Here is a 12450-nt window from a genome sequence, read left to right on the forward strand (position 1 = left end):
ACCTTACCACCATGCATCCTTACTCCTATTCCTCCTCTCAACTGTTGATCCTGATCATTTCCTGGATGTTTCTTTGAATGTCAGAATGTTGAACTAGTGTGGTGTCCACTGTCTATGCAAAAGTCATGCATTTCTCAAATCAGAAATGAAATTCTCAAAATTACTTGTACAACCTCCACATCATCTAGTCATTTATACACATCATAAAACCAGTTTCTCATTCTTTTGAGCAAGTTGCGATTGCTTTTGTAAATTCATGCGATTACGCATATTTATCTGCTGTTTCCTACACTATCAGTTGCTAATGTCATGTCGCTCGAAATGTATTATATAGTTCTCTGTGCAATAGTCTTACCCCTCAAAACATCTAGTCTTTAGTTCATCGTATAAGTCATTAAATGCAAAATGGTTAATCTAGTTGTCATAAACTGCCAAGCACACTTTTTATTTATATTTTTACAAATTATTATTAGACTTTTGGTAAAATTTGCATGAATTGTGCAAGTGAATCTTTACTAATTAAGAGAATGTAGATCAACCAATGAGAAACCATTTCTCTGAAATAGCTCAAAGGTTCATCTCAAGAAACTTCAGTTGTAATCTGTATAGACAACACAAGAGTTACAAATTCTGAAAACTGACTTATTTTCATCTTTGTGCCTATATATATTTTTCCTTTTCTATATCACAATGGCATTGTTAAGGGTTTTGTTAATTTTTATTTGTTTTATTTTTCTAGTCAGACCACTAGTTAAAGGGGGGGTGAAATGCTCGTTTTCACTCAATATCCTGTTAATCTTGAGTACCTATAGAGTAGTACTGCATCCTTCATAACTCCAAAAAGTCTTTAGTTTTATTATATTCATAAAAGAAAGATAATCTGTACCGATTTTTCCCGGAAAAACACGACCGGCTGGAGGCGTGACGTGTGGGCGGAGCTAAAGAATCACGAGCACGAGTAGGCTTTTGCGTTGAGAGCGTCCAAAACAAACCATGGCTTACAGTCAGATTCGGCGTATATTTAAGATCCAGAATCAGATCCAGAGGCTGAAATTTAACAAGAGCAGCATCAGCAACGAAGTCTCTATGTGGTATGAACTGAAACTGTATATATTTGCTTAGCGGTTTTGGAAAATGACTAAGTTCCACTTTGTCGTCTTTTTTTTTTTTTACGCACCGATAGCTAAGTTAACAACACAGAGATATTTGAAGCAGTTTTACTCGTGCAGTTTGATGACAACATCGCATGTTGTTTACTTGATGTGCTTACACGCCGATGGCTAAGTTAACAACACAGAGATATCTGAAGCACTTTTAATCTTCGCATGCGGTTCCAACACGCGATTGTGACCCTTTTTCGTTGGGACTGCATTATCCTTAAGAAATAAACGATGTGCAAATCCGGCTTCAAACTGGGCCTTGTTTGTAAAACAAGCATCTTCGAAATCCAGGGGAACAAACACAAACACTTGCACAACTCCGTTGATGCTCTGTAAAAATAAACTCCATCCACTGGTCCCTTAATGCTGTTTCTCTTTAGGTAATCTGTGCAGGGTTGTCTTGCCCTGGCAACCAAAAACACACTCCTTTTGTGACTTTTCACGACGCTCTCGCTCTGATCAGTGAATGTCTGTGCTCAGCCTCTCAGTGCTCTGCTCTACGGGAGCGTGCGCTCTTCCGGCAGAAGTGCCTTAGGACCCATATAAGGAAATCCCGCTCCATCTAACGTCACATAGAGCCATACTCAAAAAAAACTTTCCATAACTTGTGACAAACCGGAAGGAGTATTTTTGGAACAGAAATACTCCTTCAAACATACAACTTAATTTTTGAAACTTTGTCCATGTTTAGCATGGGAATCCAACTCTTTAACAGTGTAAAAAACTCAGTATGCATGAAATAGTATTTCACCCCCCCCCCCCCCCCCCTTTAAAGTGTAACTGGGAATTCCAGTCTCTTTCAATCAATATCCCACATACAGTAATGTGTAAATTTGTACCTTTAAAATGGATATATGGCATGCATAAGCATATGGCATACTGGTCAATAGAGCAACTGTCATCCAAAATGTTGCCATAGTTTACATCAGAACATCCAACCTCCAGAGTACACTGTTATATTGACAACATGACTAAGCAATCTGACTGTCTTGTCCATAAACTGACACAAGGACTTGTCATTCTGATGACACTGACATTGAAACAGATATTTATTTTTGAGAGATGAACTAAGGATTTTGAACAAGAGTCTGGCTTTTGCAGGAAATCCATGGTGTTTTGTCATTTGTATGAGTTGTTTTGAGAAATGCACTTACAGTACTGTTTTGCAGATGTCAAGGACGATTCGAGAAATGTACCAAAGCGACTGAGAAAAACTGTAAAGATTCATGAGATTCAACTTTAAACTATTTCAGAGAACAGGTTTATAATTGTCATGATCTACATTTCTCTTCATTAGTGGAAGTCAAGATTTACCTCCATAATCCATGGCAAATTTACAAAAAAATCCAATAGAAATGTGGAGAAAATATGCTTTGACAGTTTATGACAACTAGATCAACCATTTTGCATTTAATGAGTTATACAATAAACTAATGACTAGATTATTTTTGGGGGGTGAGACTATTGCACAGAGAACTATATATTATATTTTGAACAACATGACATTAGCAACTGATAATGTAGGAAACTGCAGATAAATATACATAATCAATTGCATGAATGTACCAAATCAATTGCAACTTTTTCAAAAGAATGAGAAACTGCTTTTATGATGTGCTAAGGGACTAGACGATGTGGACTGAGAAAAACTGTAATAAAAATGTCCATCATCCACATGATGCATTGTCTGATGGTCTATGGGATGCTATTATGTAGCAAGGTGTGGTGAGAGGCAAAAACACAACATTTGTCATCCTAATCTGGCCTGATTAGCCTGGGATTTAATGCAGCTCCTTCACTATATTAAACATGCATGGTCATCAATTGGCAGAAGAACATGAGAACCAAATCCACCATGTAAGAGAAGACAATTTAACATACTTAATTGCCTGTTGGACCAGAGAGGCTTGATGGAGTTGAAACAGACCAAACAAACACCAAGGTCATAGTGTCGAGGGTTAGGGTTAACCCCAGGTCCATTACTTATCACAGCAGTCACTGGCTGTCATTCTGGGTGAGTGCCCTGCCTAGCATGGGGTAGGTTGTCTAAATTAGCCTCAGTAGAAAAGATAAACCCCCCCAGGTCAAGGGTTAGCGACACCCACTGATTTTGGAGCTTTGGTAGTAGCGTTCTCCTTCATCCACATGTCTGTTCAGATAAGCGCTGGTGCACATGACAGGAAGGAATGAGAGTCTGACAGCGGAAAGTGGCAGAAAAAGAAAAGTAGCAGGTAATTCCTAAGCACTATTTCATCTTTGTTGATGGCTGTAGGCTTGTGCTTTGTTATGAAAAATGTATGTTATGCAACAAAAGACTTAAAACATGATGGAGAGAAGAAAAATTATTTAGATAGAATCAGTGCAAATTTTATGATATCAATAAGCAACATCCATCCCTAGTTGATGTGCCTATTACCAGCTTAGAAAATATTTGCTTAAATGCGTTACCAAAGTGGCCATAGACTTTGACAAGTCTCAGTACTGTTTATCTTTCAAGACCGTTCCCCCGGTTGCATAATATTGTTATGAGGTCATCAAAACTGATGGGAACATCATCAAGTCTTTCTGAAGTCTGAGGACCCATAACACCGAAAGGCAAAGTCTGACAAGCATCTGTCATCAAGCCACAGAGCACTACAGTGGCATAACGGACCTCTGGATGTTTAAACCCTCTTGTTAACCAAGCCCAGTTTAGTTTCCTTAGAAACGGGCGGGAACCCAGAATGCATCAGAGTGAGGTCAGTGAATCATTTGAGAATGAGCAACTCTCATGTAAACTTTTCCACACCAGGCGTACCTCAATTAACAAAACGTGGTGCTTTAACTAATATTCTGCTTTGATTTAATGCCCTTCAGACGCATTCACAGTAAATGTGGAACTCATGTTTATGTGTGTAATGGGGTGAGGGCTCCATAATACGCATACTAAGAGAAGTGACGTCAAAACAGCTGGTAAACTGGCTGTTCTCGCAACCATTCAGGTGTTAATTTACTACATCATAAACAATTCATAAGTTCAGTGTCTTTACCTTTGAAACAGTAAGCTCCTAGCCTCATACTGGGATCTGGGAAGCCTGTTTGGTTTTGGTAGCGGTACATGGTGCGGACGCCCAGCAGACCACCACCGCACTGACTTCTGGGTATGGAGACAGGGTGGCGAGCGCTGCCATCAGACAGCCATCCGTAATCACAGCGGTCCAGGCCCTGTCTCCAGGCAGCGTGGAGTTGACCAGGTGAGGCCAGCTCTGCATTCATGCTTTCACACTCAGCCTTGGCCTCAGCCAAGGTCATCTTACGCATTGTGGGCGCAAAGAAAACATTACCTGAAGTAAAAAAAAATACAGAAAAAAATAAACACTGAATATTATATCTGAAATTAGCTGAATTTTGAGATTGCTAACAAGTATTTTCAAAGTGCCAGTCAATGAATGAAAATCCAGATATTGGGTGGAGGGGGAAAGCCCTAGTTAAAAATGTCACGACAAATGCAAATTCGTTAAACAGTTTTCAAAAAAGAAAGAATTGTTTTCCATTAGCGAATGCTGTGGTGAATCAAATGAAAATAAAAATGACGGGGAGTTGTTTTCGCCCAGTCTTGGGTGTTGCTGTCAAAAGCTAGAACTGAGGTTTTTATGATGTCTATGTAATTAACAGCAGAACAGTAAAGACATACCCAGATCTTCTTTCGTAAGAGAGTGAGACATATTAAACACCACAACATACAATACAACAGTGTTTATTTCATGAATTCATTTTCCATTTGTTGCTGATGTTAGATGTTTTTCATGCCTTTGTTATAACATGGAGCTGAACTTAGCACGTATTAAGAATAACAAGTCTCCTGACAAATTATGAGAAAACCTTTATTTTGTCATTTTTGGGACATCCTTAGTTTTGTAAGAAATTGAATTCTCTCTCTTTTCACATCCTCATTAGTAACTGAAAATGCGACTTTAAATATAAGTATGTCACTTGCGTGATTTTTGTGCTCTGATAAGCCAGCGTACATTTGCCAAAACATGCTTTCACTGAAAATAGAACTGCAAAGAGACAGTTTTGCTTAAAAATTAAAAACATAAAAAAAAAAACTTCTCTTTTGTGGCAGCTAAAATATTGAAAGCTTACACTTCAACGTTTAATACCACAGCCAAAATGGTCGATACTCATTTATGGCTAACCGCAGTTTAAAACCACATTAAATATGTCAGCATAGAGCAAATAAAATAGATAAACTACTGCTCTTTCACATAACCACAGAACTGCTGGCCTTGTCAACAAGGGTTTTTTTGTTGCCGTTTTTGTTGTTGTTGTTATTATTATTATTATTATTATTAAGAATTCAAATTAAAATAAAAAAAATGTTGAAAAAAATAGCATGTATTGATCCGTACCCTCGAGTTTATCCACATAGCAGTAGACGTCGAAGGTCTCTGTGGGCCTGCGTTTGCCATATGACCTGACACCAGGTTTTCCAGGTAGATTTCCAAAGCAGCCGGGCCTTGGTCTAGTGATTGGATATCTACAGATAGAAATAATCCACACAGAGAAAAAAGTTTCTCATGACTAAAAAAGTAGTACAGCCTTTGCAATTTCCTTTTAATATCAACATGTTGACATAATGTCTAAAACTTATAAATGAGTTTGCCAATAGAGGAAATAGAAGTACAGTGTGTGTGTGTGTGTGTGTGTGTGTGTGTGTGTGATGTGTGATGCTTCTAACCTCACTGTTTGATCTGCTATCCAACCAGCATCACACTGATCAAATCCATCCTCATGAGCAGCTCTCAGCTGTTCTGCTGTAGCAATGGTGGCTCCAACATCGCGGCAGGTCTGCACAGCTTGTGCATAGTTCATAATGTATCGGCTGACCTTTGACCTGTAGTGAAACACCACGCCTGTTCAAAAGAAGAAGTAAAACAAACAATAACGAACATGTTTTAACAAAGACCCTTCCATCCATTAACATTTTCAGTTAAATGGGGACATATTGTATTACAATCATTGTTGTCAGTGACCACAATAAATATGAAGACTAATAAATTGTTGTTGTTGTTGTTTTGTATTTGTTTTGCTTTTTTGCAAGTTGCAGGCTGCTTATAAACACATTAATAAAGCAAGCAGTGTTGGGACATTCATTTGAATATGGGGACATTCCATCCACCCCATAATTGTCCCTTTGGAACAAATTCAAATTAAATGACTAATGGATCTAATTAAAACGGCAGTGTGTCTTTGCTGAGAGCAGGGTGGTGCTGCAGTTCTAGAGCCAAAGCAGTTCAGGGTTGACCCATCCCATCCTTTCACATGGCCTGAGCATAAATCAGCCCATACTGCCATCACAATATATCCAAACAGAGGGAAGACATTAAGAGAGGCAATGTTTGTTGGAATGAATGTGACTTTTTACACTGTAACTGTAATCTGGGAGAGTCCAAAACAACCTTAAAATCCCTCAACAATTTAGATAATCTGTGCTTGTGGGTTTTCTCCCATAAACAGCTCCACTTAACAGATTGAACTTTACTTGGGTTATGACTTTTTATTGATCAATTAGCTTTAAGGAATTTCCTTCAGTATATTGGCAGCATATGTGCTTTAGATACCACAATGGTGTCTCTAAAAAGACAAGACAAATTTGAAAGAATATGAGAAAAATCTTACCCTCAACATTCAAACTGACTGTGTCTTGTGTGTCTTCAATCCCAAACATCACTTCACAGCGGTATGTTCCAGCATCACTGGCCCTAAGCTTCACCATAGTCAAAGAAGCATCCCCAATGTCTTCTGGATGACTCTGCACAGATACATGGTTCCTGTACCCTGGACCAATCTTAATGACGCCGTTTTGGGTGACAAGAACGGTCGATTCAACACCCCCCTCAATTTTGGTCCATTTGATGCGCAGGTAGTCTGTTCCTGAGGCATTTCTGTTTCGAGGTCCAAGAGTGGGGTTGATTGAGAAGAAACATGGAAGGGTCACTTTCCCGGACAACAAGCCGCTGACAGGACGCATCACCAATAACGTGCTAGAAACTGAGAGAATGAAAGGCATGAGACATTATACACACAGCTGCATCCACCGCGAAGCACAGGAAATTATGCCTTACTGTGTTTATGATAATTGAGCAGAGAATTATTTTACTGCCTCTGTGAAGCCTACGGGTGAGCACACCAGAGAATACTTTCCTGTAGAAGGACAGATAACCTTGAAAGGAGGACGCTGAAAGGATCATAACTGAAAGAAAATCACTATATACTTGAACCAACAATGTGAGAAATGCTTTGGACAGGTGGGATTACCCCTCAGGGTAGCACACCTCCGTGTGAGAGCATGGCCTCTCAGAGTGATGAAGACAAGCCATCTGTTTGCACCAGACTACAAGAACATCCTAATTAAAAGGTATAGGTGCCTGGAAGTAAACCATTAGAGGCAGCTGGGGGACAATAGTTTGTGGGAATGAGAGTTTAAGGTCTGCTTCACTACATGCAAACCCCAGTCTTACATTAATAAATCAAATTTCCAACCCTTACATTCTGAAACTCCTGAACATGTAGAGATGTATAATTAGAGATAAACACCTTGATATATAGGTTAAATAAAAACAAAATAATAAATAAATTAAAAAACTTACCAGATTCAGTCGTAGTTTGGTATACGCAAATCAACCACAGTATGCATTTTATGTTCAGCAACATCTTCCAGTCTAGGAAGTGAAGAGAATAATCATTGAATCATTGATTTGACAAGTCTTTTAATTCTAGCTGTATATACAGAGCTGAATAACATTTGCTATCTATTAAGACTCATGAATGCTGAAAGGCTTTAATCATCTGACTAAAGCGATGTGGTGGTCATACAAAGTGTTTCCTCTCAGGGGGTGGGAGGCGGAATTGAGTTTTCAATGGCTATAATCCCCTGCGGGGGGTGAAGCACAAACATTTGCCACCACCACACTACAAATTGGGGCTCACGAGACTACCCACTGACCATATGAGAAAGTAACATTAAGCAACCCAAAACTTAAGTGCAGTGTGAAAGTTAAAAGTACATGACGTACGTGAAAATTACGGTTTCTTTTGTTTCTTTCTTCATAGGATTTCATGCAGTTACTTGTACGTTTTATTGTTTATTCCGAGCCTGTTACAGTATGAAAAAGTCAGCTCCTTAAACGTGCCATTTGAAGTTTAACTGCCGCCTCAACGATCAAAGAGGTGAAACGCAAAGTGGTGATGTCATCGCACTTTTGACCACTCTGAATTTAATTACTCAAATCTCATAAAACCAAGTATAAATAGCAGAAATCATTGTGACAAAAATGGATGGAAGCAAATGTTGCAGTGCAGGAACACAGCAACAGTATAAAAAAGGAATCTTTATTAAAAAAAAAATTAAATAAATAAATAAAGATACGGACACGTGGGGTCGAAATACTCTCCACTAGACGAAAGTGTATCTACGTAGGAAAAGTTTACAAAGAATTACATGATGCATTAAAAATCTCATTATAATCCATGAAGTCTGATGTCAGAGACATCATCATTTTTCATTCACGCACGCGCTGCACCAATGTCTGCTGCGCGCTCTAGGATTTCGCTCTTGCAGTGCTGTTGGAAGTTCCTCACTCTGTAATAATAAGATCTGCGAAAAGATATTCAGAACTGCTTGTTCTAAACTAGATGTCCTAAACGGACCTGGAAGCTTTGACTAGTCAAGCTCAATTAAGGTCAGCATCAGTTAACGATTGTTAACGAGTCTTTGGCACTGCTTTATCAGTTCACTGGTTCACTTTGGATAATTCTACTCCTGTATTGAGTGAGGTCATGGGGACTTTTAATATCTCTGTGTCTCATTTAAAATATTGTAGAATATTATTTTAAAATAATAAATAATAAAATAATAATTGGAACAGAAAATAAATAATGGTGATGATGATGATGATGATGATGATGATGATGATGATAACAATACGACGAAAACTAAAAACAATCGCTAAAAACCACACCTAGTATTGTTAATTATTTTCTTATTTATTTAAATTTCATCATTATGTCGTGACATGCATTCATAAATTTAGCAATAATTAACCATTCTGACTGACGACAATGTCATAACATACAGACTGCAGTACAAAATCATGAATGAAATACTGTACCTTTTTATAATTCCAAACGAAAATCCTTAATCTTACTTAATCCCAGGTCACAGTGAGTCAACATGAAACATTCATTCGAGTCCTAATAAGGAAAAAAAAAATGTTCTCCTTTTCCTCAGTTTGATAATTCTCTCTGGACCGTATGTTGCTTGCTGTGGTCCGGTCACAAAATGTGAACGCTAACAGCAAATTCAAATCCATTTTACACCCTAAATAACTTCGTCAGGGATTTAGAGGAGGGGCTCACTGCTCACCCGAAAAAGTGAGTGGACACCAAAGCAAAAGGGAGGTGCGGGGAAAGTGACTGGGACACACGTCACATGTGCCCTGACTAGAACAGACAAGGACACACACACTCACAATGCAAGCACATCTAAATAGACGAAAAGAGAGCTTTACTTTGCCCTACTCACTCCGAATTTAAGTGAATGTTAACCATATAGCAGTGAAACGAATGCTGTTGCCAATAACTCTTTCTCCTCAAATATGAAATCACTGTAATTAATTTATTTTGGAACAAATATATATTTTGAATCTTCTTAATGTGGCTCCTTCTAAAAACAGACAAAGAAACAAAAAAAAAATCCCTTAGGTTTAAATCCCAACAGCTTAAATTAACCTAATTTTCATAATGAATCACGAATAATAGATCACGTGATCATAAACAGCAAAATTACTAGAATCAAATAAAAGGATAAAGTTTTAAATCTGGCCAATTGAAAAATATTCACATGACACGATATCCATAATGTATTTCCATGTTAACAATTTACTACAAGTCATGAATTATTCCTGTATTAATTTAATCTCAACAGTCATTGGATCCCATGCATCGGACAGTTGCACTTCCACACGGGGGAGACCGCACTACTACATCACTAGATGATAACAGAGAGCAACCGTTTACATGGTTATAAAGTGACCCAGTGAACTTTGAGACGGGTTCACGCTGCAATTTTAATTACTTTGATATGTACTTTGTTGTTTTATAATTATTTAATTTAGTCTAATTAAATATAGTGTAACCACTGTAATAGACAGACATAAATATAGACAGATTGTGTTAGAGAAACATGCAAAAGAATACATTTCATTTTAGTTTTTTTTCTAGGATTCAAGACAAGAATTAAAAAATGGCATGTACAGCAAATTCGTTTATACTTAAAAATTTAAGGCAGCAACTGAACTTAAATTCTTCAACTCAAAAATTCAATACACCAACAGACAGAATATGGAATATATGGAACATGGAACAGAATACGGAACAGACAGCAGTTCAAGAGTCCTTACCAGTTAATATCTAGCCAAGAAGGGCATTTCCGGGTCAGTGCTTTTTTTGTCTAATTTCCTTCCAAGATAACACATCTTAAGTTCACCCGGAAAAGCTCACACTCATCACCCATACCCTCACCCCACGGGTCAGTGCTTTGACCATTATTCACGTCCATTTACACAAAATGGTTGGACATGGTAATCCAGTTGAAACTCAGAAAGAATCACTATGCTCCTGGCTGACAAATTAAACTGGATGTTTACCCGTTACCTAAAGGTGATCTAACCAATCACTTAACATATGGCACATTTCCCAAAAGTCCTGCTACAGTACATAAGTGAGTAAAAATATTATGGACTTTCCAAGTAATCAGACTAATTTCATAATACAGGGATACAAATGAACTGTGTCTAAAAGAAGAGCTAGAATAGCTATATTTTAGGTTGTACCCTGGAAACTCCCTAGTTTACCATTATTTCAAGTGACAAGACAAAAAGGACAATATTCTCTTAATGTCATATCATTCAGACATTCTCAGTCAATGACAGTCAAACAGTGCATGGTAAATGCACTAAATATTATCTCAAACCAGATGATGAACCAAGGACAGAAAGGGAAGCTATACAATTTATTTTAAATATACCTTCCTAACCCTCTTACAAGCTACATTTGTGATTATGTAGAACAGTTATAACATTATGTTACATTATTAGGCACATTATGCATGTTTCAGCAAGAAACAAGGGTTTTGACACTTTTCCCAACAACCACATTCTGTGTCCAGACATGCTGCATAATAACGTGACTTATGTTGGGGAAACATGATCTTTGGAAAAACATAAACTGTACAAGGCATAATACAAACACAATAATGTAACTCCTATAATTACGAACAACGACTATGTTGATGCTGTCTTACTGTTAAACACTCTGCTCAAGGTTCATAGAGTGTGGCAACTGTGTCAGATTTGACTCTATATTCCGAACGGGTCTGTCAGTAATGCTCTGTTAGCTCCATTCACCATTTCATAAGCACAGTAAAGCCAATAGAAATCTGGGCGATAAAGTGGACTAGAGTTCATTTATACTGTCCTGTCTGTGGAAAGCAGGAACTACATTGCAGTGAGCACATGTAGCTGCAATAGATGTACATTAATGATGCAGTTAGGATATCAAGCATTAAATAAAGTAGATGGGCAAGATTTAGACTTAGGGTTAGTTCTTAGCATTATAATGCGATCTATTTATGTGTGTTTATATGTTAATAAAAGCCTAGATTTGGATTAGTTTTACAACACCTTTATAACCTTTTTGGATCTTGTACATGTTGGTTACCTGGACTTTTTGTGCAACAGTGAATGCAATTTCACCAAGTACACAATGTTCCTGAATCAACATCCTTGTTGATCCTGGAAGAAGATTTAAATCAGGAAAATATCAGTTTAAGGCTTACAAACAGGGTAAGGTGTTTCTACACCTTTGTTATTCAGCTATCATTTCCCTCTGGTTTTAAGGCTAAATTATGGGTAGGGTTAGGTTAGGGGTAGGGAAAGGGTTACGTCTATGTTTTTCGATAGTAATGTTGTTCCAGGATTAACAAAAGATGTTGGTCTTACTTGGCAAAATCACAGTGAAACCTCTGGGGCTTCATTAAAAGTGTCTTAAATTGCATTTTGAAGATGAACCAAAGTCTTTTTGGTTTGGAACAACATAAGGGGTAAATAAATGATGGCAGAATTTTCATTTTTGGGTGACCTATCCCTTTAATGACCAAACAGCTTCTCTTGCATAATCCCATTGAACATAAAACAGACAAACCGTATAAACAAAAGTAAATGCATTCCCTTTTGTAAATACAGTATAG

At 37.7% G+C, this 12450-nt stretch overlaps 1 protein-coding gene across 1 annotated transcript in view; it reads right to left on the bottom strand.

Annotated features, from left to right (window-relative positions):
• The window catches only part of LOC113091261 (versican core protein-like), a 41017-nt gene extending 31510 nt beyond the window's left edge, over nucleotides 1–9507 (bottom strand). Inside the window, exons 1-6 of the mRNA XM_026256669.1 lie at nucleotides 9314–9507; nucleotides 7793–7864; nucleotides 6822–7193; nucleotides 5881–6055; nucleotides 5552–5679; nucleotides 4190–4483 (exon numbers count right to left, since the gene is read on the bottom strand). Of these exons, the coding sequence (XP_026112454.1) occupies nucleotides 4190–4483; nucleotides 5552–5679; nucleotides 5881–6055; nucleotides 6822–7193; nucleotides 7793–7856 (1033 nt within the window). The 5' untranslated portion in view covers nucleotides 7857–7864; nucleotides 9314–9507. The remainder of the gene's footprint in view (nucleotides 1–4189; nucleotides 4484–5551; nucleotides 5680–5880; nucleotides 6056–6821; nucleotides 7194–7792; nucleotides 7865–9313) is intronic.
• Nucleotides 9508–12450: the final 2943 nt, after the last annotated feature.

Source organism: Carassius auratus, unplaced genomic scaffold (assembly GCF_003368295.1).
Source record: "Carassius auratus strain Wakin unplaced genomic scaffold, ASM336829v1 scaf_tig00214150, whole genome shotgun sequence".
In the NCBI taxonomy this organism is placed as follows: Eukaryota; Metazoa; Chordata; class Actinopteri; order Cypriniformes; family Cyprinidae; genus Carassius; species Carassius auratus.